Here is a 25,598-nt window from a genome sequence, read left to right on the forward strand (position 1 = left end):
AGGCTAATGTTAATTTCAGTGAATAGTGTATTAGCTCACAATGTTAACGTTAAAGGTCAGAATCATTTTGCTGAGTTAAGGCTGACGCCCACTGCATCCATATTGTTATCCCATTTTAACGTCTATCATTGTTGTAAATTGTGAGGGAAATAAAGACGAAAGCCTAACGAAACAAGACCCACCGGTGTTCCTGTTTAATGAGTTGCCTTGTTAACTGGTAACTCAGCAAAATAAGTCATAGTACTGGTGATGGTGTTACTTTGTATTTGGTGACCCAACAGATTCTGTGAAAGTACTCAGATCCTTCACTTAAGTAAAAGCATTAATACTACGATGTAAAAATACTCCGAGGGGGTTGCTGGTTGGATCATGGTTTGTCCCTACCATGCAGGTGCAAATAGCATCTGCCATCATGATTTCAGGTGATTATACACCAATGAAAATATTCTCTGAATATTATATTTCATTTCTGCCACATTCTGCTGATAAATCCTGATAAATGTTACACACTGGACCTTTAATACTCAAAAGAGTCTTTTGGTTCAGTTCATGAATTTGGAGGCGCAGAAGTCTGTGTTACACAACTAAAGATTTTCAGCGTTTTAGAGAAAAACACTCCCTCTTCCCAGGTTATAAAAATCTTTACTCTGTCCAATAAATAAATCTATAAAAAGTGTTGAAGTTATTATCGCGGAGCATCTGGAAGGTGTTACGCAGATTGTTTCTGATACAGTAAACAAAAAGAGAGGAAACTATTTCTGAATTAAGTTCCTCGGTTTGCGCGGCCTGTCATGCATAACACAACATCTGCTCTTCCATAAAAATCCTCCAATCACACTGAGATTAATGATGATCAAAAACTTGCGGCAGAATGAAGACATAAACTAATTACAAATAAATACAAGGTGACTAATCATAAGTAATCCAGTTGTGGTGCATCAGCAGACTCCCCAGCGAGAGCAGGAAGGAGCTGGAGTTGAAGCAGAGTGATTTCCCTCAGGCAGACATGCCATTTAAGTGTGCTCCATTGTTGTGGGTGAGATCCATTAGCCTTCACTCTGGTTCGCCACTTCAAAGCAAATTCTCACATATGGATTATGTGTAAATAGAGTTTTTTTTTTTTTTTATAATAATTTCTGAGCTATTTGACTTGTTCAATGAGTTGATGACGTATGATGAAATGTGTGGGTGTGTCACATGTGTACAGCTTATGTATATTTATGTGTGTGTGTGTGTGTGTGTGTGTGTGTGTGTGTGTGTGTGTGTGAGTAAACAGCTTAATGGAACCAAGCGGATTTCATAATGGAAAAGGCCAACGTTAGTGTAGCACGAAATAGTGTTGTTATGCTGTGGATTACTGAGGTCACTTAAAAGCAAAATCAAACCCAAAATCAACTTAAAGGATAATTCATTTTTAAAAATCTGATACTCAGAGGCTTCTTTGGCCTGAGAGTCATTTAATAAGCAGGTGAAAGTGGAATGCATGAGCTGGTTATCACCTCCCAAAACATCAACCACTGCGACACATTTCATAATTCATACTCAAATCATCCTAAAAGACCTTAAATCAAATGCAGCAGTTAAGCTAAATGAGGATGATGTTTGTGAAGCATTTTGCAGTCCTCTAAGTATTAATGCTGACTACATTTTGACGATGTTTACATAGCTATCCCCCACAAATTCCACTTCTAAGTGGTTCGTACGACCTCCAGCCAAAGCTCCATTTAAATTGTCACGTGAAAAAACAGAATTATCCTGAGATTGTTTGATTTTTTTTGTAAATCTGACGATATTGCTTTTGTGCGTTTGCACTTAGATTCAGCTCCAGAAGTGAACCTCTGAATGAACACCAACGTTTCCAACTGCATGAAGGGTGAGTTTGGGTTTTGTTATATTTATTTAGTTTTTAAAAGAATTACATTTATAATCCAAACTCCTATCTTACATCTATGGAAGCCCATTTCTACCAGTGAAAGAGAAAAATATCTCCATGGAAAGTCATAATTATTAGATATACTGTACAGTCTTAATTTTGGGAACTTTAAAAAATATGGGATAAAAATTATGACTTTTTATCTCATAATTTTAACCTTTTTTCATATAATTTATTTTTTATCTCATAACTTTTTTAATAATTATGAATTTTATTGCATTATTTCTATTTTGTATCTCATAGTGATGACTTTTTGTCTCATAATAATTTAAACTTTTTTATCTCATAATTATGACTTACTATGGGATTTTTTTTTGTCTTTCAGTGGTGGAAGTGGGCTTCCAAATAAATCTTATCTTGCAAAATTCAAATCGCTGGCATCACGGTTTGCTGAGCGTGACCTTTTGGCTTACCTCAACTTCTCATCTGTAACAACTGTGAATCAGGCCAGAAATCTGGGTGTTGTCTTGGACTCAGATCTAAATTTTAGCAGTCATATTAAACCAGCTGCAGCATCAGCCTTTTATCATCCAAAGATATTGCTAGAGTAAGGAGACTCTTGTCCAAACATGATCTTAAAAACGTTAGTCCATGCAAGTTAGACAGCTCTTAGGCAACTACAACTTGTCCAAAACACAGAGCAAATGATATTTCTGCCGTGCCGTCTTTGTATGTATGAACCCTCTGAGGCCTTGTGCTCGAAATGTAGTTTTTTCCTGAGGGTCATAAACTCCATTCCCCAGACCTAACAACCATTGTCCCAAACTGAAGATGTTATTTTTCATTCTAAATAATAAATACAGTTGAATAACTGTTGCAGTAACTCGCATCACTTCATTGACTCACTCTTGTCCACCATCATGTTCCCTGATGTCCAAATTCTCCTATTTCAGCTTCTTAAATGTGAATATGTTCTGCTTTCTTTAGTCCTCTGTGACATTAAACTGAATATCTTTGACTTGTGGACAAAACAAGACATTAGAGGACATCATCTTGAATTTTTGGAAAGACTGATTAACAATTTTATGAACCAAACAACTAATCAATTAATGGAGAAAATGACTGACAGATTCATTAATGATGAAAATAATTGTTACAGAAAAGACTTGAAAAATATATCTATATATTTCAAGTGAGAAGATTATTAATTGATCAATCACTGATCAACATTTTTGCCATTTTCTGGACCAAACAACTAATCAGTTAATTGAGAAAATGGTCATTGATGACTGTTAGATGCAGCCTTAATACACACACTTTCAGCATTCACTTAAGTGTGATGTAGCATCAATTCTCTACCGGTGCCACCACACATTTTTTTAATTTAAACACCTAACAACTAAAATATTTCACAATGTATAAAGGCATTTCTATTTGTAATGATAAGTTTCTCTACTGCCCCAGGATTGTCCTAGATACTGTATATTTGTGTCCTGTTCTATTTATATTGTCTCCAGGACAACAGGATGTCCTTAATTTTGAGTGTGATCTATTGTCTAATCATTCATTTTATTATTTACACCTGCTTTTCCCACTGTGACGTGTTAAAAGGCAGGTCTAGATTACACTAGTCAGATATAAATAAGGATCTACGTTATGCTGACTCATCTGTACTCAAACAATGAAGATGAAATTGCTGATATTTTGGCAAAATATATGAAGAACTCATGAGCCGACTTGAGTATCGTGATATTATGGTTTGTGTTACCATATCCATTCTCAAAAAAATACTGATATTGTGACACATGCAAAGATTCATGGCAGTGGTTCATTTTGTGTTGTGTTTAAACCCCTGACTGCTAGATAGCATTTATCTAAACTGTTGTGTGAGTTTTCCTAAAAAATCGTAACCCCTCTATCATGATACATATCCTCCATAGTAATTCAGAACAAAAGTTCTTCCAACATTGACAGCCCATGAAAATACCTCTAAGACACAGGTTTCATTATTTAAGAATCACTATGATGAGGGTTTGGTACTTTGGGAGATGCTTTCAGAAACGTTCACATTCAAAACCGATCGTTTTGTCTCTAGTTTCCACAGCATTTATATTCAATTTTAAAACACAGAAGTCTGTTTATTCTTTCGGCCTCTTTCGTCTTCTATTTGAGCTGATTTTTGCATGAAAGTCTTATCCTGTACAGCAGTATTGTTTCAGCGACAGCGGCGGGCTCACGAGGGGCCCAGACTCCACAGATAAGCGCATCAGCCATTACCGGGTTCCTCCTTCAGACCTATTAGGTCTTGCAAGGACTTCAAACACCAATTTGTTCTGCAAATAGCCCATTCAATTTGTGGCTGCCAAAGAGAGACACCTCTCTCCCTCTCTGCAGTAATTGAATCTTCAAAGGGACATTTTCCTCTATTTCTGTCAGGTATTAGAGTGATGAATAGCAAACGGTCATTTGAACAGAAAGAGAGGATACATGTTTATCCATTTTCAGTTAGACGCTCATCATGCACCCTGATGATTGCTAGGCTGGAAATTGAATGGCAGCACTGCTGGATCTTCAATAGAGGATTTTCAATGGTGAGGCAGACGAGTCATGCACTAAATATCAGCCTCCTGCATGAAAGATAAATTCTTGGGCACTCTGCAACTGGGATCTTGTAGTAATTATGTAATTCAGACATAAAGACGCCTGTGAAATGCTTCACTGGTAAAAACAAGGGACTCGAGACAACATTAGCACAATTCCTAGTGTGTGAGGTAGTGCTGCAAAGATTAGTCATCCTTTAAAAAATGCGTTCCCATTTTGATATTTGATCAATTCTTTAAAGCACACTGTAACAAATGTTAAGCAATCTCAGAATTTCAAGGCAGCTGTGTCGAGTAAATTTTTGAAGTTGAAATCAAAGTCTTAAGTTTTGAAATGAACTCAAGAAAGTTTTGGTGAGCAATAATTTTTTGTTGAGATAAAAAGTCAAGTCTCTGAATGAACACAAATTTTTCCCAGCCACGGTACCACAGTTTGCTGAGTGTGGTGTTGTTGCACACCTTAACTCTTCTGCAACAAATGTAAGTGTTGACTAATTGATTATATTAGATTATACTGATTAGGCATTTCAGTATTTTTTTCAAGCTCACTAAAAGTATTGAGAAAACTCAATTTTAAGGCAGCTGTTTGAGTTTTATGTCAAACTGAAACTCTTAAGGTTTGAAATAAACTCAAAAAAAGTTTTGCTCATCCATGATCTTTTGTTAAAATCAGTTACTTTTTGTTAGATAAAGTTTAATCTTTGAGTTTAAGAAACCAAAAAAAAACCAACAACAACACATTTCAAAAATTGTTCACCTGATATGTCACTATTTGAGTGCTTTAAAATTAAAGGGTTGCAACTGAAAATATTAAATTATCCACTTTCACTTTAGAAGAATCAGGACTGGAGCGCACTCAACAATTTTGAGATACAAAATATTTTGTTTCCAAATCTCAAAGAAGCAAGTTAAAAAAAAAAACAAAAAAAAAAAAAGGAAAGTATATCATTATAGGTCAACAAAACATTTTCTGTAGTTTCAAAACTTCGGTTTGATTGAAGACAGTTGCTTTGAAATTGAGTTTTCTCAACTTTTCCTTTTTACAGTGCAAAAATGTCAAATTTGCTGGTTCCAGCTTCTTAAATGGCAGGATTTGCTACTTTTCTCTGTCATTCATTTGTAGTAAATGAGGAGCTTTTCAATTTTGGATAGAGATACTCCAATTCTCTCTCTTTTTTCCATTCCAATACCAATTCTGAGCCAATCTGTGCGCAAAAATGTTTTTATTATTTTTTTGACAGCTGTATACTGACCCTGTATAGACATTACATGATTTCTATGTGTGACCTGACTCCCGTTAAACTCTTAGTAAAACACGAACAAATACATAGAGAGAACTAATGCCAAAGAACATGACTTTTTCATTCTCGGGGGAAGAAAAGGTATATGGGACACCGCTGGGCAGTGCCAGGCTCTCATTTCAGGGTTAATAAATTACATAGTGTTGGATCAGTGCTTAGACTTGTGTACTTGGCGATAGGGGCATTTTAAGCAGTATCAAAGGCATTTTCCGATACATGTATTGGTATCGGAACAACGATAGTTTTGGACGGTTTGTAGGACAAAAGAAGCAGAGATGTCACTTTGAGCTCTGGGAAAACATGAAGAGCATTTTTCACAATTTTTTAACATTTATAGACTAAACAATCAAATGATTAATCGAGATAATAAATGGCAGATTGAGTGATTATAAAAATAATCTAGGTAGAAATCTCAGCACTAATAATTACAAAAAATGTAAACCCGAGTTTAGCAAATTGTCACTTTGAGTACATATTCTGACGCTTAACAATGAATTTAAGGAGCCTTTTAAATCTTCAATATTTTTATTAATTAAATACACCATACTGGAGCAAATGTCTCGGAAAATATCACAAATAAATTTCTCTTTCATTCAGCATTTATATGTTGGTGATGATCTCTACATTACTGACTATGAGCAGATTTCTTCAGTTTTCCGTGGGGTCAGGTTTCAAAGGGAGAAGGAGGGTGGACTGGAGCTGAGTGCGGAGGGTCAGATGTACTGTAGCCACGCCTGGACAACGACATTTACATGCATACTGTACATACATGGTAGTTTTACAAATACACCAAGAGTGTTCATGATTTGTTTTCCACAAAAAGCCACAGATTTTTTTAAAATCCCCCTGTTTTATATATATAGATATACCACCAAAGAAAAAAAGAACACATTCCCCTTTGACAACACTTAAAATATATAAAGTGGAAACACCATGTTGTTGGGAAATGAGGATAGAAAAGGAAGAGAGGAAAAATGAAAAGGTCCCGGTTTTCCCCCCAAATGTCTTTAAACAAATATGCAGAGTTGAAAAGTCTGCATCTCTTTCACCTCATTAGTCTTTTTTCCCTTTCCCTCACTTCAGTCACAACATCCTCATGTGTGTTATTTAGTTTTCTCTTCCTGAAGAGTCCCCTTGGGTTCTGATCCGTCTCCTTTTTTTCTCTTTTTTAAATTCCAAGGTCATGGAGTCCTCAGTGTCCCGATTCAGGTGCGTTAAGTGCAAGTATCCACCCATATTTGGGGAAAAGCCAAGGTTGAAGGCTGAGCGTTGGGGCATGTTTGCAGAAATAAAAAGTCAGGTTACTGGTACGATGGGTAGAGGAATCCTTTGGGGCAAAGGGCCTGGGAGCACAGCTAAAAAAGGCCGGGGTGCTGCTGATCCACGCTGTCTCGGGTGACAATGAGTAAGGGCTAAAATGAAGGCACACATCCTGCTTCCTGCGCGGCTCCTGCCTAACACACCTGAATAGTGAGAGATAAAAAAAAAAAAAAAAACATTTTAAAAAATTTGGGCCGTTGTTATCAGTTCACAAAATGCCATAAATGTTTCACCCTGATGAATCAACTCTCCACCAGCTCCACTTTTTAATTTATTGATCAGCCAGCCTTTGAAAACCATCTGGTGTCCCATTTACTTTGCATTAACTTAAAAGTGCATCCATGAAGCGATTCTCTTTGGTATAATTATAACCACGCTCCGACATAACTGCAGGAGGTGCTCAGTCCTGTGAAACAGAAAAATGCTTTTTTTTCTTTATGATTCTAAGGGTGATTTACTTTTCCCTTCATCCCTCAAATCACTAGGAGGGCTTCAGTCTATTAGTAATTGCAAACTCCTACTTGGGGGCTAATTAAAGTGACTGACGCTGGGAGGGTCTCACTCCCCTGGGTCAAAGCAGCTCCGTATGAGAGAGGTAATTTGTCTGTTCTGAACAAAGAGATTAGGAAGAAGCTGGGAAGAAAGCTAAATAACTGAGCATCAAATGTCCTGCGCCGTGAACGCACTAATTATGTCGCAGCAAAATCGCACATAATCAAAAACAATGGCCGGCAGATAACCCCGTGTTTCCATGTGAGCGGTGACTGCTTCATCCTCTCTCTGTGCTTCTATATTCAGTCTATGTTGTGCTGTTGTGGATACATGAGGTATATTGATTTGGAGAGCTGTTATCCTACTGTACGTCTGTGTTATTCGAGGCCGTCCAAATTCTGTTTGAGCAAAAAGGAGTGGGAATGTTTGTGTGATAAATAAAGTGCTTCAGCAGCAGCAGCAGCAGGATGATTCTCCTTATTTCACTCACCGTGATAACAAAAGCATCCTGAGACTGTTCCCACTGAGGGATGTGTCTCTGTTTATTTAATAATTCTCTCTCTGCTATAATTAAAGCACCAGGGCCAATATTCAGATTGCATTTTAGCATCAATAATTCAGCAGTTTTCACTACAATTGATGTTAGCGCATAAATAAACAATGAAGCCTCATATTTACTACACCAGCCATGCTGCGGGAGACGTCGAGGGTGGGAGTAAGGACTTAAACAGACATTTAAAATTAAGCTAGATAATGCAACGGCTTTCAATTTAAATGTGAGGAGCTCTAAGAGCTCTAAGAGCTGATTTGTAGAAGTGACAAGCCCTTAAAAGGCCTGTGACGTGGAGGGAGGGAGGGTGGCGGTGGTGGTGGAGGGGGGGGCTTAATGGAGTTCTACCTCTCCTCTACTCACAAAACCACTCAAGGTGAAATGCATGCTCCCAACAATATAATTCCTCTTTCAGTCAGAGTCTGACACACTCCAAACACCTCCCATATCTCTGTGTGTGCTGTGTGTGCAGACAAGGTATCAATAAAGCTCCTTGTTGTGAGGCAAAAATGATTATATCTCCTGCGGGCAGAATGAAGCTATCCTGAAGAATGAAGTTATCCTTCGTATATGATTAGGCCTTCTGTTTTGCTTTCACTGGAGGCATCAAGATCAAATCAGGGAAAGCCATGATGACAGCTTTCATGATATACTGGCTGCTGCAGCTCGCTGTCTGTGTGCAACCTCGGGGCCCTGGATACATATTTTTGGCCTTGGAGTAATAACTTAGCCCAGGTGATCCCAGTCTTGTTGATACAGTAGTCAAATGCTGTTTTTAAACACTCGGTATTAATGGCGGCGAGTGTCATTTTTCAGCACAATTGGAAGTCTGGCCTGCGATGGCAAATAAATTCAAGATGAGTCAAATATGTATCTGAGTGTGAGGACGGCAGCACAAAAAAAATCATTTTCACATGTTTTGTGCTGACGGTTAATACAGATTTTCTGAGTGCGTGTCCTCCAACAAGAATGATGGAAAAATCCATTGCCTGTCTAAAAATAAAATTCATCTCTGCTCTGTAAGATTTAATATCCACTGCATGCCTTGCAGTGAAGTTGAATCGACGACATCAATATAAACAGAGTGAAAAATGTTGGCGTGAAAATTACAGATGTTTTTCTTTTCCTGCTAATGACTCCAGCTGACTGATGACAAGCTTTTACTGACTTGTACTTTACTTTGAAGTTAACAGCCTTCTGCTCCTTTTAATACTTGAAATGAGAGCACAAAGAACTCTAGAGAACGCTCCGGTCCACCATCAGAGACCCCCCATCATGTTCCACTGGTGCATGGACAGAAGGACAGAGGGTAGGGGGGTCGGTTCTTACCTTCTGGTCGGGCAGTAGTGGGTTCGTCTGCAGTGAACTCAAATGGCCGTTGATGAGTGCTGTGGGTCTGTCGTGTTCGCAGAACAGGCTGCCGTTGATGTAGTGGAACCGGTCCCCAGGGACGAGCCGGTTCCGGCAGGTGGAACATGTGAAACACTGCGGGTGGGGATAGAGAGAGAACTGATCACAACCAGGCCTGAGGACCACGAGGCAGTGCTCCATCCTATTATGTAATAACAAACACGGAGCAAACACGCTCGCTTGTGAATGCAGACATATATGCACTTTTGCACACCTGTGTGCGCAGGTGGAAAATACAAGTATAACTAACAGCAGTTTAAGGTTTTTCTTGTTTTGTCGACCCAGACACCCAAAATATTTAATTGACTATCGCACAAGACAAAGAAAAGTAGCATTTCTCTTAATCAAGCAGCTGGAGCAGAACTTTAATGACTTTACTGGAAGGAGAGATTAATGACTAGACCTGCAATGATTAGTTAATTAATCAATTAGTTGATCAAAAGAAATTTAGTTGTTAACTATTTTAATAATCCATTAAATTCTTCAGTCATTTTTCAAATAAAAATGTTAAAAATTTTGGAGGATTTGCTGCTTTTCTTTGTCAGTTATGATGATAAATGAAGAGTTTTTGGGTTTTGGACAAAAGGAGCAATTTGAAGATGTCACTTTGGGCTCAAGGAAATTATGATGAGCATCTTTCACAAAATCAGCCAATTATGCGGCCTTAATAATGACAGTAGCTTCATTGTGCTACTATCTTCAAACTGCAAAGTGACAAAGCTTTTCAACATTTACTGACCACAGAGGACATGTTGATCCAAACAAGCTAAAATCATGTGTGGTAAACTTAATTCAAGGCAACTTAGGCATGGTGCTGATGTTAAGACATTCAGGGGGCCTGAGGGAGAGAGAAGGTGTGGGATGAATGATCAACATTATTAATCCTGTAACAATGGTAGCTACAATACTTGTTTTCTCTCCTTGTTTTAAGCTTTGTTTCTAGCATGAATCTTGTTTTTATTTACCTTGGTCGGTGATGTATATGAAAAAATTTTAAAAAATTATAACTGAATGCTCTTTTACACCTCTATAATGTTGTTTTTGAAGGAGAATGTAAAAATAAGATTGCTTTTATATAACAAGCAGAAATGTGTCTTACATTAATCTGCAATTAAATTTCCTTAAAAAAACGTAATGCCACTTTATTCGTCAGGGTAAGCACTATTACAGCAGCAGCTCGCCTCCCCACGTCAACAGATACACACACAATAGGTAGGAAAATATAAAAATACACTGGTAATCACAATAGAACTGCAACGATTAGTCAATTCATTTTCAAGTATTAAATTAATCAATCACCAACTATTCTGATCATCGATTAATCCTTCTGAGACATAAAAAAAAGCTTCTCAAATGTGAATATTTTTGTTTCTTTGGGATCCTGTGACAGTAAACTGAATTAGAGCTGCAACTAACGATTATTTTCATTATTGATTAATCTGCGAGCCAAAGGTGAGGACTTCAGATTGCCCAAAGACAATTCATTTACTGTCATAAATGACAAATAAAGCAGCATATCCTCACATTTTAGAAGCTGGAACTAGCAAATGAAAAATGGCTGAAATGATAAATGGCTTCTCAACATAGTTGGCGACCAATGGCATCTAATTTTAGTTCAACTGACTATTCTATTAATCGACTAATCATTGCAGCTCTATCTGCAAATATTCTGCTCTTCTTAAATGTGAATCCTCTGTGACAGTATCTTTGAGTTGGACAAAAGACATTTGACAACGTCACCTTGGAAACAGTGAACAACATTTTTCATCACTTTTTCAAACAACTGATCAATTAATAGAGAAAATGTTCAGCAGCTTATTCAATAATGAAAATAATCAGGCACAAAATTAGCACCAGCCACCAGTCAAATGCTGGTAAAAGTGGCTTGTCAGTTTACGTCACTCAGTGGTCAGATTTGAACATTCTCTTGCCATTTTGCTGATAGACAGAAAAGGTCATTTTGCACCCCAGTTGCAGCCCTAAATCACAAGGCTATAGTCTTTGATAGTTAGCATTCTTTATCCAGGTCAAAGCTTCATAGAGGAAACGTGAGTTTACCTTGAGATGGTACACGTTGCCCTGCGCCCTCATCACCAGTTCACTGGCTGGAATGGACTGACCGCAAGCGCTGCAAGCTCCGCTGTTCCCAAATAATCTAAGGAAAAGGAAAAAAAACAAGAAATGGAAGCGTCACTATGGAACCACGGTATACATCTGCATAGATTTAGCCTTGTGTAATGAACTGTGGTATCCTCACTTTTGTCTGTTGAGTATCTGACTGTATGAGAGCTACAGTACATTCAGTGCTAAGTTCACCATTCCCCAGCTCCATTTCTAACTTGAAGGGAAAACATACAGGAGGGGAGAAAAAAAAAAGAATGAAGAAATAGAAAATCATCACAATATCGACGGAAAAATGAATCCTCCAGCACTCAGCTCTCCAAGAGCATCTAGCACTGAAACTGCATATTACTTTTGGTGCACATTTTTTGCAACCTAATAATAACCTGGAACATAAGCAATCAGGACCTAAGAGGATTTGATTGTACATCCAGGCGGAGACATAGTGCTTTTGCCATTAGGACTCCTGTGAATGCTCTGTCAGTGCCGTGTTTCCATTAGAAACCCGTAGCTACTCGGGTTGATATATAATGTGCATGGGTTAACCTTTTCAATCATGGTGTCAACACTTTAGATTTGCTTCTGCTCATCTCTTTCGTCCCTAACCTTCTCTCTCTCCTTCCCTCTGCCTCTTGATAATGAAATGCTTGCTCCAGCTTCCCTTCTATCTTCCTTCTGAGTCCACAATTTAGATTACTTCATCTCGGTGAGCAGCAAACTGAATGAAATTTCGATTTGAGCAGAAAGTAATTTACTGGGATCTGGACCCATTTGTCATCATATCTCACCGGGTGTTTGCTCTATCACTGCACTTTTCCTAAGCAATCAAATAAGACCACGGCATCTGACATGCTCCGGAGAGAAGGGGAGAGAGGGATGGAGAAAGAAAGGGATAGGGGGGAGTGGTTAACATTGGTGTGTGTGCATCAGATAAAGTTGTTTGGCTTTAAAAAAAAAATTAGCAAGAAAAAAACAAGAGGAAAAGTGTTGTAAGAATTACTTCTTTTTTTTCGCTCATTCATTCTTGAGGACAATTTTGCGAAAAGTATTTAACAAATTTGTGCTGAGCGGGGAGCGAGGGAATAAATGCTTCTACCATCCCAACCATAACCCAAGCAGTTGTTAGATATATTGACGAACAAACAAGCCAGAGCTCTTTGCAAAGGGACACAGAAATGGCTTTCAATAAGACAGCCTAGGCAGAAGCAAATTTTGTCTTGGCATCATTTGGAAAGGCTCCATCAAAACTCAATTTCAGAAACTAATTAACTGGAGACTGTCGTCACAACACTGCCAATTCTCTGCTTTCACTGGGACAAACATGATAGTGGAAATGAACATATAGGCCTCGCTTTAAGACTCTTATGCTCGTGCAATGTGTGGGGAAGCAAAACTACACTTCTCCTGCAAAGATGTTTCTGCATATCAAAGCTGCTGAAATTCAAACTTTTGCTCAAATTGAAAAAATATGTTCCTTGTGTTGGTGCTGAATTCCTCGAGGAGTTTCCTGAGAGGTATCGAAACAAAGGCAACAGGATGTTTTCACCATAGCCTTTTATATTTCACCACAATGTGAAAACTCATACCAGGTTAATTATTTTACCAGGGGGAAAGCTCTTCATAGTATTTGATTTAAGGAGCCAAAGCCTTTAGGTGCTCAATTAAGTTGCTGTATCGGTTTGAACTTGGGCTCTAATGGCCTCCTCTGCCAGTGACCTACAGCGCCAAGGTGGAGTAGACACCCCGGGTCAGTATAATTAAGGCCAAGGGACTCTTTAATTGCAATGACACATCTGGTTTCAGCTCCTAAAGAAATCACTGATTCGTACTCTGTTTCTAGAGGATGGTTCCATCTTGATTTATCTGTTTTCTCCCCCTGTGGATGTGACTTTGCCACGACCAATGTGTCTGATTAAATTAAATAACAAAGGAAAAAACACATTCAGAGCTGTCTGTTGTCTATATAGGCAATGACTATTGGATTTCATTTCAGCAGTGACTGCCAGGTGAAATATAGCATGGCTTGCTGCTGGGCTGTCTGGTAAATGCAGACCTCATTCACCAAGGCCTTTGAGTAGGGTAAAATTACCCCACAACAATGATTTCTGCAACACAGTCCATTAAAAATGCCTCTCTACATCAGCAGCCAAAGCACCTTAAAAGCACTAGGCCATATTGATACTGAAGCGGGGCTTTGCATAATGGCAAGAGCTGCATTAGAAAAAAGGGTGGAGGGGACGAGGACGGGGTGGGGTGGGATGGGGAGGGGAGATTGCGAGGATGAGGGAGGGCGCTGCGCGTGGATCTGTGCTGTGTATGTGCATGTGTTTTGGGAAGAGGGGGGATGGGGAGGTGTGTGTGTGTGTATGTGTGTGTGTGTGTGTGTGTGTGCGTGTGTGTAGGGGTGGAGGGTGGGTGGTGGTGGCGGTGGGGGATCAGCCAAATTACACTTGGTTAATTCAGAGTAACAGATCTGGCCCCAAGTGAATTGAAGGCCTTGAATTAATTCTGTTATGACAAATCAAGATAAACGTTTCCCCTAAATTGCATGCGATTTAATTAATTTCTGAGATCCCGTTTTTTTCCTGGCCTAATAGTTCACATTCTCTTGTGCTGTCATAGTGCTTGAGTGGGCAGACTTCAAAGTGATATTAAATAACCAACTATTAGATTTACCTCACACGTTCTATTGGAAAAGTGCCATTTAATTACCTAGGCTTATTCAATTAAGGGGACAGCATTCTCCCTGAATCCAGCAGCCACAAGTAAATTAATTCTCCCTCTACTAGCAGCCCACAGAAATAATATCAGCACCAGCTTAAAACAACATGATCCCCACAGCAAATGCAACTTTGGCTTAAAGTTTGACATTAAAGCTTTCGGTGGCAGCGCAGCATGAAAAGCAGGGACGGTGCTCATCCTGTGATGTTTGTGAACGCTCCCACTTGATTGATGGGAGATGGGTATCATCCCAGGCCAGGCATACATCCCATTATAGCTGTGATGTGATGCGTTTCGACTCCTGATCAATCAGATGAGCATTTTTCATATCAGCTGTATTAATGCGAGCTTTAAAATGTATGTCGTGTGAGCAGTTTAGCAGTCTATTACAAAAATGAGTCTGCCCCTTTAAGATGAGGGGGGGAAAAACAGCGGCAAATGGCCTTCGCAATAATCCCTCTTCTCTATCTGTCTTTCTCTCTTGCTCTCTCTCAAAAGCCAATTTGGTTAATTAAATGTTTTGTTTGCAGTGTGGCTCTCATTCATTTCGGACACGTCATTGGGAGCGGATACAAGCCAGGGACCAGATCTCATTAGATAAAACCCATCAGGACTAAAGGAAATGGAGGGGGACTATAATTAAAGCATTTAATTGTGTAGACTCACTGTCAGATGTTTTTTTCCCCACTCCTATCTTTATCTCTACAGAGATCTCATGGTTCCATAATATGCGTTTTAGCTCTTCCACCAAGCATGCTCTCATTACAAGTGGAAAGGTGTATCCACATTTTCTCCCCTTCCAATTTTAATTACGTTATAGTCCCATTATGAATGAAGTACCCCATTGACTTCCTCATCCTTTTTATGAGGTGGGTGTGAGAGCGCACAGGCACACTTTAGATTTTGAATTATCCGTGCAGATTTAATAGCAGTGTTGCATGTTCATGTTGACTGTAGAGCAGTTCCATCTCTCAGATTATTAATACAAAAGAAATTAACTGTGCCTAACTTAAATACATTATTTTACGTGTATGTTAACTTACAAAAACAGAAAAAGTCAACTGGAAAACATGGCTTGCATAGATGTAGATGTGATCTGAAGTGTTAGAGAATAACAGTCAAAACAGATAATTAATAGGGTTAGAATCAATACTGTTTTTGTGCCCGAGAGAGATTCAAGAAAGTACCTGAACTTTCAGTAAACTGTGCCTTGTTCCGTCACATCAGACTGCTCCACATTACCAGAATGAGAGTGTCATCAATAAGCTCTGGTTGGGTGTCTGGCACTCCTACTAGAATATTTAAAAAGGCTCTCTTTGCTAATTAAATGCTGCTTTTCTGTTACATAAAAAACAGCCAAAAAATAAACTGATAATCTGAGCCCAACACTAACACTGTACATATGTCGTGCAGAGCAGATATAAATCTTACAAGACCAATTATCTGTCCTTCAGTTGACCATGAACAGCAAACAGGACAGACATGCAGATGGCCTGCAGAGCAACTCTTTTGCTTTGTGCTCTGTCAACATGCCAGCGTGTTTGACCTCCTTCAGGGTAGACCAGGGAGACTTCAACCAGGAGACTTTAATGAACAGTGATGATGTTACGACAATTTGAGACACATGTTCTGCAGAAATACACCCAACATCACTGATCATTGCATGACCAGCAAAGAGCTTTGCTAATTCAGTTTTAAAAGCCCTGTTTTTGTCCGTTTACAACTTGATTTAATATTCTTTCTTAATATATTCCAGGACTTTTAAAAGTAAAGTTGTCTGGTTTCTGAGAAACACAATTGTCTTTATTTTCTTTAAAAAATCACGTAAGACTTAAATGATGAAGGATGAATTATCTAACTTAGAACTAGGGCTGGGGATAATGGACAAAATTAAATAACACAATATTTTGAACAAATACCTCAATATTGATATTCAGCGACATTGCGACAATATTGTCAGGAAGACTATTGGTGCTTTCACAGAATATTAAATTAAATAATCATCTGTAATATGGATATAATAACTAAGTGGGTAAAAGTAAATAATAAAACAGTGTGATAAATTCAGAAAATTACATCACTTTACTGTAATGCAGCCTTGAAAACCAGGAAAAGACAAAACTTATGCGATATCCAAACTCTAAGACGATATCTAGACTTAAAGTCTATCACAGTATCGATATAATATTGATATACTGCCTGCCCAGCCCTACTTAAAACAGCAACGACTTCACATAATTTGTGGTAATCAAATCAAGCAATCAAAATTGTTGCTAATCTAAATAAGAGATACATGCATTACAACGTCTTTCTCTCACCTGATATAGTCATTTCTGCAGAGGATCATCCCGCTTTTTGTGTAGCACGACGTGCCGATTTCGCCCAGCTGGGCCTGGCAGCAGGAGCACTTGAGGCATCGGCTGTGCCAGTAGCTGTCCATGGTGTAAAGGAGAAAACGGTCTGCGATTTTGCCCCCGCAGCCCGCACACCGCTTCCAGGACAGGGAACCTGTGCCCACCGGTGGTGGCTGGCTGTTGCCTCCGGGATTCACCATTGTCCCTAAAAAAAACACACACACACAGAAGAGATGATGTTGTACACGTCACACCCAGAAGCTTGCTGTTTTGTACACAATCGGGTCAGGACCTAGCAAAGGTCACAGGAATGTGTTGGATACAGCAGAGTAATACGATCATGTACACAACATACCACAAGTGAATTTATCAATTATCCAATTTAAAATTCCAGTCTCTTGAACATGTTGTTGCATCAGCCTGGTCTTTGACTACAAATTGTACCCAAGCACAATAGCCGATCTCATAAAGGGAACAGTTGTGAGTCCTGCTCTGCTACAGGAGAGCTACGAGTCATTTAGCGAACTAATCTGCCCTTGATCTCCGTCTCATCCCCATGCTGTTGCTTCATTGGACCTCTCATGATGAATGTCTGTTAACTGATAACACCGGGAGCCAAAGGAACAATTATGCAGCGTGGGCTTTTGTTGAGCTGTCCTAAGAAATTCTAAATAGCACAATACTTCACCACACAGTTCCTCGCTCTATTGCAGTTTGAATAGCTGGAAGGTGGTGATTATTGGCAAACACAAAAGAATACTGTATGAAAAGGCTGGAGCAGAACTGGCTTCAGACTGGTGTAAGACAGTCAGTTGTGTGTTTACCAGCACTTGATGCTTGCTTGGCCTCTGACCCTGAGCAATGAATGTGATCTGCCTTACAGCTAAAAAACAAGATATAACAGCATCTTAATATCTGCTGTAATGATGCTAAATGTTCCAATCTAATGCAATGCAGGCATTTTCACCCACAAAATTAATGTGGCTTCTTTCAAATGTAATCCTCTCCAATTTGGTCAGGCAGGCAGACTACATGGATAAAGCCAAATCTTTGTTGAAAGGCAGGTAGGCTAATTAGAGTTGGGGAGGTGGAGGGAGGAGGGGGTGCACACAGAAAAGCATTCAGTAAGCCCATTAGCGATGGCTCTTAGGGACAAACCACAGCGTACCTTAGTGCTGATTAAATCTAAAAGGAGATGAATCAAAAGGCCGACCTGAAAGTGACTCCCCTGGATAAACAAGACGGACCATCGTCAAGTTTCATTCAGAGAGGAGTTTCTTTTTTTTTGCTGAGGGATGGAGGGGACAGGAGGGGGAAGAAGAGGGAGGAAGGAGGGGGGTGGCTTTTAACTTAAATGGGCTAACTCAAGTAATTACACGGGCAGGCAATTTGGGCGGAGAGACCAAGTCATGGAAATAGACGAGTAGAAGCGAGAAGGGAAAAACATATGAGGCAACCATGTGCTAAAAGGTCCTGTCTGCTGCCTACTGCGGCCGCTTTTCGAGAGCATAGTTCACCCAAAAATGAAAATTCTGTCATTATCTACTCACCCTCACACCGATTGAAGGTCAGGTATAGTTTTGAAGTGGAGTGAAGTGGAGCATCACAAGTAAACAATGTTGCAGAATCTCCCAAACAATGGATATGAATGGTGACTAGTTTTCAAATGTAAAAAAACAACAGAAGAAAACATAAAATGCCTCCATGCTGCTTGTTTGGTGTATTCCAAGTCTCCTAGTTGACTTGAAAGATGTCACCATGTTTATAGCCTAAATCTTCACTGTAGATCCTTCGCTTGGAGCCACGTTCACATGCGTGTGCACACCGTCTGAACTGGGTGTGTGTGGCGTGATGGTGTGCAAATGGCATGTCAGGGCTTTAGGAGAGTTGGGTTATACCAAACAAGCAGTATGGAGGCACTTAATGGTTCATATTTTCCGTTGTTTTTTCCTGTTCGAAAACTGGTCACCATTCACTTACATTGTTTGGGAGATTCTGCAATTCCTGTGAAACTCCAGCAGTGTGTTGCAGTCTAACAAAATAAACCCGACCTTCAATCAGCATGACGGTGACTAGTTAATGACTGAATTTTCTTTTTTCTTTTTTTTGGTGAACTACCCCTTTAATGGAATATGAAAGAAATGTAGCAGCACATTGGTGTTATTGCAGGGTAAATGGGGGATAAGGAGGAGGAGGGTGATAATGTCGCAAGAATAACACAAGCTATATTATATATCTTAAAAAGAAAGACATGACACAACTAGAGAAACAATTAGCAAGAATAAAGCAGACATTTTTAACGAGTCAACATGCAAACACTGCTGTAATATCAACCAACACCCACCTCGTTTGCCTCTTTTAAGTGTAATGGCTGTAAAGTTAATGACTCGAAGCGAATGGAGGTAAACAGGTAGCTAACAGTCCCAAAAAAAAAGTGCAGGTAAAATGCGGAGCAGCGAGCGAGCAAATGGAGTTATCAGATAGTATTTCCACTGGACGGTTCCCGTGTTACTGTCGCTGCTTTATTGCTCTTTTTCTCGCCGGAACAAAAGGAGTCCATTGCAAGACGTAATTACAGGTCTACGCACGTGCCGTAACGTCCTCGGAGCGACAGAGAGAGTGCGTGTTTTGGCCAAAAAACAGACGGAACGAGGCTGTAATTCTTCTCTGCTCTCCGGTCCCTGCTTGCTCTACATGTGTCGCTGACAGGAAGAAACCTCCAGTAAAAAACCCCTTTTAGCCGCGTGACGAAGGTGCCGCCGCAGCCAATCGGCTCGCGGGCCATTTAGGAGGAATAACAAATCCAGCCAATCAGAAGGGGGCGAGATTGACTCGGACACGCAGCACAGGCGGATGGAAACGGGGAGGTGAGGCGGTGGAGATGGATGGACCGGGGAGGTGCGAAAGAAACGGCGAGGAGACGAGTGTCAAATGGACACACTTAAAAATATTTACAGGGACAAAGTGGAGATGCTGTAAGACACCAAAGGCAAGCCTTTAAAGGAACAGTTCACCCCAAAATCAAAACTATATAGGCTATTTTCCTATTCATTCATTTAGGTTGCTTTGGTGTGAGTTTATGTCTCCAGTTTAAAGAGATTAAATAGCACCCAGCTCCTTTTTCTGCGATAGAATCTACCAGAATTACTTTCTACAAGAAAGAAGAAACTACCTTGTTCCTGCATGAAACTGTTTACCACATGGTCCGTGGATTGTCTTGAGTAACCGGGTCTTGATATTATTATTATTATTATTATTATTATTATTATTATTATTATTATTGCTATTTGTTTGTTTATATATTTATTTATTTATTTTATTTGTTTATTTATTTTGTGTGTTGCTTTGACACCACGAGCAGAGTGCTATTTAGTCCCATGGAGAGAGAGCAGACATCTCTATGACTGATACCTACAAAACTCAGCAACTCACACCAAAACAACCTAGATTGAGAAATAGCACCAAAGGTAAGAGGGAAAATATGTATTTTGGTTTCGGGGAATTATTAGTTAGTTAAATTGTGTAGTTTATTATCTTCTTTAATTGACTATAACTCTCATAAAGGGGGTGATTTGTTGTGATATCACATCATCTTAATAAAACTGATGTGTCTACTTTCTGCGATCATGCAAGAGCAGATTTTTCTAAATACAAGCTGCATGGCAACATCCAGTAAGCTACATTCATCTCACGTCTGAGTTTAATTAGTTGACATTCAATAACTACTTAGTTTACCGGGGGTGACTCCAACCTCTGGGAAATATCATGGCCTAATAGCTGCGTAGTGGCGCCATCGTCTGTCACTAAAAATAATCGCAGCGAGGCCTGCTGTCGTTTACAACCTCATTAAGCCTCAGGTCATTGGTTTCAACACCTATTAAGGCTAATCTCCAAGACCTCGATTTGGCTGAGATCCTCTAATTCATTCAGTCTTACAGTTTGAGTTTTTCTACTATCATGTGAGACTTCAAAGACAAGATAAACTGGAAGCGATTGCAACACCTTTTAATAAAAAAATAATGTGGTGCTGAAATGTTTTCTAACATGATGTTGAAAGAGAAGTGAATTCCTCCTCTTGTTTTTTTTTTTATTCAGATCTTACCAGAATAAAAGCTGAGGTGCTTCATTGTAGCAGCCTCAAACTGTTCTGGGAAAAACAAGTGATGTCTTCAGTAGAGCCCAGTACAATACTGGAGTTCTGGGGCTGATGCTGACATTGATAATAGGGAGTAAAAAAGATTCTGATATCGATATATTGGCCAATATTCTTTTTATGGAATGTAATAAATAGAACATATAAATAAACTTTTTTCTTTTACAATGATGCGTCAAAATTGGTTAACACTTGTGATAAAGACATGCAATCGAGGCAGGATATTTTACAGTTTAGCAATAAATGTCATCATCAAAAATGAATCAGGGCAAAGAAACACTAAACTTTCATAAAATCAAATGAATGCAGCAAAACACATGTATATTTTAAACCTGAATTAAGGATCAAATATACATAGAGTGGTGCCTTTAAAGTAGGGATGCATGATAAATATCTGTTCCAATAAATTATTGGCTGATATTGACCTATCCAGCTATATCAGTTTATATCAGTATCAAAATATATTTGCTGATAAATATCAGCTATAATAATAATATCTTATTTGACATATTATGTCAAAGCATTTAATTGGAACTCTTATGCAAATTTTCTATAAAAGCCAATGTTTTTAAAGTTTTGTAATTTTTTGTGATGAATTTTACTAGGAAAAATAACTAAACATTTGAAGAGTCAGATCTGTTCTTTATTTTTGTTGTCATATGTCAGATTTGGTTTGGTGAGAGTTGTGGAATATTAAATCATTGATCTCTGCTCACTACGTCTTAGCCTTTCATAGCCTCAGATGTGTATAAACTACAGGTTATCTTAAGTTCTTTTTAAAATATAAAACTGTGTAATAAACACTTGGCTTATTGATATTGGCCATGAGAAGCACGTAATTATCCATTATCTGTATCAGCTGAAAATAATCTATTCATCTCTACTATAAAGCTAACAAATAAAAACAATCTGCATTATGTTCATAATGGTGTTTATCAGACAGCATATATCCTGATACCGATATAGACGATATAGCTGTGACTGGCCAGTATTGGACTGATAATATCGTTTAACTGATATATCGGTCAGGCTTTAGTCTTCAGTGAGACTAAAAAAGTGTTAAAAAAAAAGAAAGAAAGAAAAGTGTTGCTGCTATTATGGAAAAGTTGCCTCATAGAAAAGTTGTTTGAGATTCACCAGGTTGAGCAGTTTTACATGACAAAACCGCTTCATTATGAGATGCCCCTGGCTTCATTAGAAAGACATCAGATGTATAAAGATGATCTTTTTCTTGACTTTAATTGTTTAATTATTCTTGCAGCTCCAAAGAGATTGTGCTGCATCAAGCTGATTTCCCTTTTGGCAAAGCCAATGCTACTCCACCTTGGTTTGAGCCACACTCTCCTGACACTCTCATCAAGCCTCTCACTCACTAGAACAAAAAAACACAGAAGATGGCAAAGAATATCTTTTCCACCAAGGAATGATTAATTGATATAAATGATTAAAACAGTGGGAAATTATGAAATGAATTTGAAAAGGGGCCTCACAGGAAAAGCTTTGTTTGTTCCAGGCCTATTTTAATGAGCTTTTCATAACTGGGCAAGAGAAATTACTCTGCGTGTTCTTTTTCTGGAGCTCTTTTGCAAAATAATTATGGCTAGTTGAAGTGAGGAGGAGGAGGAGGAGGTGGAGGGGTCAGGGAGCTGTGAGGGGGAGAGGGTTTGGAGATGAGGAGGAGGAAGGGGAGGGTTTGTTCCCCCAGAAATTGATCATCTCCTTTCTCCGCTGAGATCTTTCAGTCCTGTGGCAGTTTCCAAGCAGCTGCATTATGAAGCAGACCAGATAAAAAAAAAAGTAGAAAAAAACAGCAGCACACAACAATATGGCGGAACACGATTTCAATGTTTAAACAGGGACAAGAGAGCGTCAGATGTGGCCCGCAGTGTTGATACTCCCCACAGGGGTGATCTCACCGAGATGAAAAGGAGACCACGGTGCTTCATAATGAAGCTTCTTGTCCTGTGGGAAAAAGCAAGAGAGCCACATTCAACACGGTGGTTAACTTCAGATTGGGATTCACTCTGTGTTATATTCTATTAACATGACATTGAGCCACAAAGGCTGGTTTCAATCTGCAAGTTTACACTCCACAGGCAATCCTCTGACTAAACAACACGCAGGTCACCACAACTTTCTCTCACACTCGTTCCCCAAGATCACATTGGATTGTTTACCACAGCAAAGTGCACCCGTGTCTTCAGTTTGCGATATAGCATCACACTCGCTTTACTGCATGTGTGTGTGGGTGCTGTCTTTTAGAGAGAATGATATTCAGTTAGCTGAGCCAACTGATGAGGGAGAGATTAGAGTTCAGATTATCTGCAGATAGAGACTGACTGAATGGAGGATGGTGGACCCGACAGCCAGATCTCTAAATGAAATCTTCTAAGTAACTGGCTACTTACCTAAAAACACATTAGGAATATTTCAGCATTTGGGAAAGCACAGTTATTTGCTTTCTAGCCCACAGTTAGATGAGAAGATTAGTACCTATCTAATGTCTGTATGTTAAATCAAGCTAAACCCAACTGCCAGTTAGCTTATCTTAGCATTAAGAGTGAAAACACAGGAAAAGAGAGAAGGTGGAAACTAGTTCCATGTAAGTATGCCTGTTTGTTTAGTTGCAAGCTTTAGTCAGGACATGGCTAGGCCTAGCTTATTACTAGTACTAGAAATGTCCAAAAGTTACAAAATCCATCTACCACTATCTGTAAAACATACCTGCCAACCCTTTCCCAGTAGACTCCTGTTTTTCATTGCACTCTCCTTATTTCCCTCTGGAATCACAGTTCTCATATATTTCTCGATTTCTGACAAATTTTCACACTTTTTTTATTTTCACTATCACAGCCTGTTTCTGGACATTGTACAGCATGTATAGGCTCTACTCCCAAAGTCTACTGTTTCTACCTGGACAACACAACTACACCTGACTAGAATAAGAAAGATTCCTGTTTTTTAAGGAAATTTTTAAATGTAAGGGGTATGCATTTTGTAAAATCTGCTGTGTTGATTTTCTTTTTGGGACAGGAAAGAAAACTGATGAATTTTAGTTCAAGCCAGAGATTTACACAAGTTCATGCCAGTGGGCTGAGCTATTCTGTATTCTTTCCTGAAAATTAAAATTAAAAGTGCTGATCGTAACAATTATATTGCAGTGTACTTATTGTTTTGTCATTTTCATTCTTTAAAACTCTGAAGAAGAAACAAAGTCTCTGAAAGTCAGACTTTTTAGTTTTGAAACCCTCGTGAATTCCTCCCTGTTTTTGAGGTCTCAAGGTTGGCAAGTATGCTGTAAAGCTCTCAAAAACAATTTGTGGATTTATGGGGTTATGTTTTTTCACAGCAGCCATTTTGACATTAAATAGTAGGATAAACACAGGTGTTACCAATGATGCTAATTGAGGTTGCTCTTATTGTGCATGTTGGCTATGGAAAGGCAATGCTACACTAAATGTAATGGTACCTTAACAGGGTGCTGCAGGAATGAGTCCTAAAACCCGCAAATGTAGCCCATCCTCACCAGAAAAACATGCATGTCAGACGAATGTGCAAACAGCTTAGTACGACATATATCTCCGACCTCCAGTATGTTTCCATTATCAGGTGGCAACCTCTGGTGGGCTTAATAACTATGACAAAAGAAATATGAAGAGAGAAAGTCTACATGTGGAAGAGGTGGGGTGGATGGATAGTTCAAACAAACACAGTACTGTCACCCAGGAGGCTCGGGTTTGAGCCCTGTGTGAAACACAAAGTAAACATGGAGTTATTTAAGTTGTAAGATACTTAAGTTTTGTTATGTATGTGTCTTCTGTCACATAACATACGTAACATAGTCATTTTAACCCCAAGCATGATCTTTATCTAGACCTAGTCAAGTAGTTCTTATGGCTAAACCTAACCAAAGTGCAGCTGTCAGTGTTAGGCTGGAAATATACTTGCTGTTTAACCATGCATATGCCTTTGTGTATGTGTAGCATTAATATCTAAAGATGTGCACAACCATCACTCCAAATGGACGCAGGATACACGAGGCAGCTATAAAGCATAGGGATGCATAGGGGTGCGTATGCAAACGCATATATTTACTACTAACTTGGGCGGCACGGTGGTGCAGTAGTTAGCACTGCCGCCTCACAGCAAGAAGGTCCTGAGTTCGATCCCCCAGCTGGCTGGGGGGCTGAGTTTGCATGTTCTCCCCGTGTCTGTGTGGGTTCTCTCCGGCTTCCTCCCACAGGAATACATGTTAGGTTAATTGGTGACTCTAAATTCCCTGTAGGTGTGAGTGGTTTGTCTGTCTCGATGTGTCAGCCCTGCAATGAACTGGCGAGTTGTGGTGGTCTCGCCCAATGTCAGCTGGGATAGACTCCTGCCCCCCGTGGTTACAGAAAATGGATGGATGGAAAATAACTTCTGTATTACTTGTATTCATTTATTTTAGCAATATTAGACATATTATTTTAGTGTAGCTATAATGTCGTGAACTGGCTCATGAAACCCCCCAACTGTAGCTTCAGCTATGACACGTCTATTGTCCACACCAACTGTGGAATGAAATATCCACCCTTGAATAGTAATACATGTTCTTTTGAGAGTCAACCTATTCTATTGTGTGGGTATGAGGATGTGTTCCCTTGAATGGAAGTCAGTGGGTTTTTTAAAAAAAAAATTTAGAGGTCTGTTCCAAGCTTATTTTT

General features: G+C 39.2%; 1 protein-coding gene across 1 annotated transcript; it reads right to left on the reverse strand.

The window, feature by feature from the left end:
* Positions 1–6,280: 6,280 nt before the first annotated feature.
* Positions 6,281–19,461, reverse strand: lmo4b (LIM domain only 4b). The gene is made up of 5 exons (XM_084722515.1): positions 19,087–19,461; positions 16,707–16,947; positions 11,605–11,701; positions 9,466–9,621; positions 6,281–7,237 (listed from the first exon to the last, which is right to left on the reverse strand). The coding sequence occupies exons 2-5, from the start codon at positions 16,940–16,942 to the stop codon at positions 7,229–7,231; spliced, it is 498 nt and encodes a 165-aa protein (XP_084578641.1). The 5' UTR covers positions 16,943–16,947; positions 19,087–19,461; the 3' UTR covers positions 6,281–7,228.
* Positions 19,462–25,598: the final 6,137 nt, after the last annotated feature.

The sequence above is a fragment of the Lutjanus erythropterus genome, chromosome 7 (genome assembly GCF_056507025.1).
Source record: "Lutjanus erythropterus isolate fLutEry1 chromosome 7, fLutEry1.hap2, whole genome shotgun sequence".
NCBI classification, from domain to species: domain Eukaryota; kingdom Metazoa; phylum Chordata; class Actinopteri; order Lutjaniformes; family Lutjanidae; genus Lutjanus; species Lutjanus erythropterus.

Coding starts and splice junctions, on each gene's coding strand:
- lmo4b (XM_084722515.1), bottom strand. CDS start 16,942: ATGGTGAATCCCGGAGGCAACAGCCAGCCACCACCGGTGGGCACAGGT. Junction 11,702..16,706: donor TGCAGAAATGACTATATCAG/GTGAGAGAAAGA, acceptor CCTTTTCCTTAG/ATTATTTGGGAACAGCGGAG. Junction 9,622..11,604: donor GCAACGTGTACCATCTCAAG/GTAAACTCACGT, acceptor CCCCACCCGCAG/TGTTTCACATGTTCCACCTG.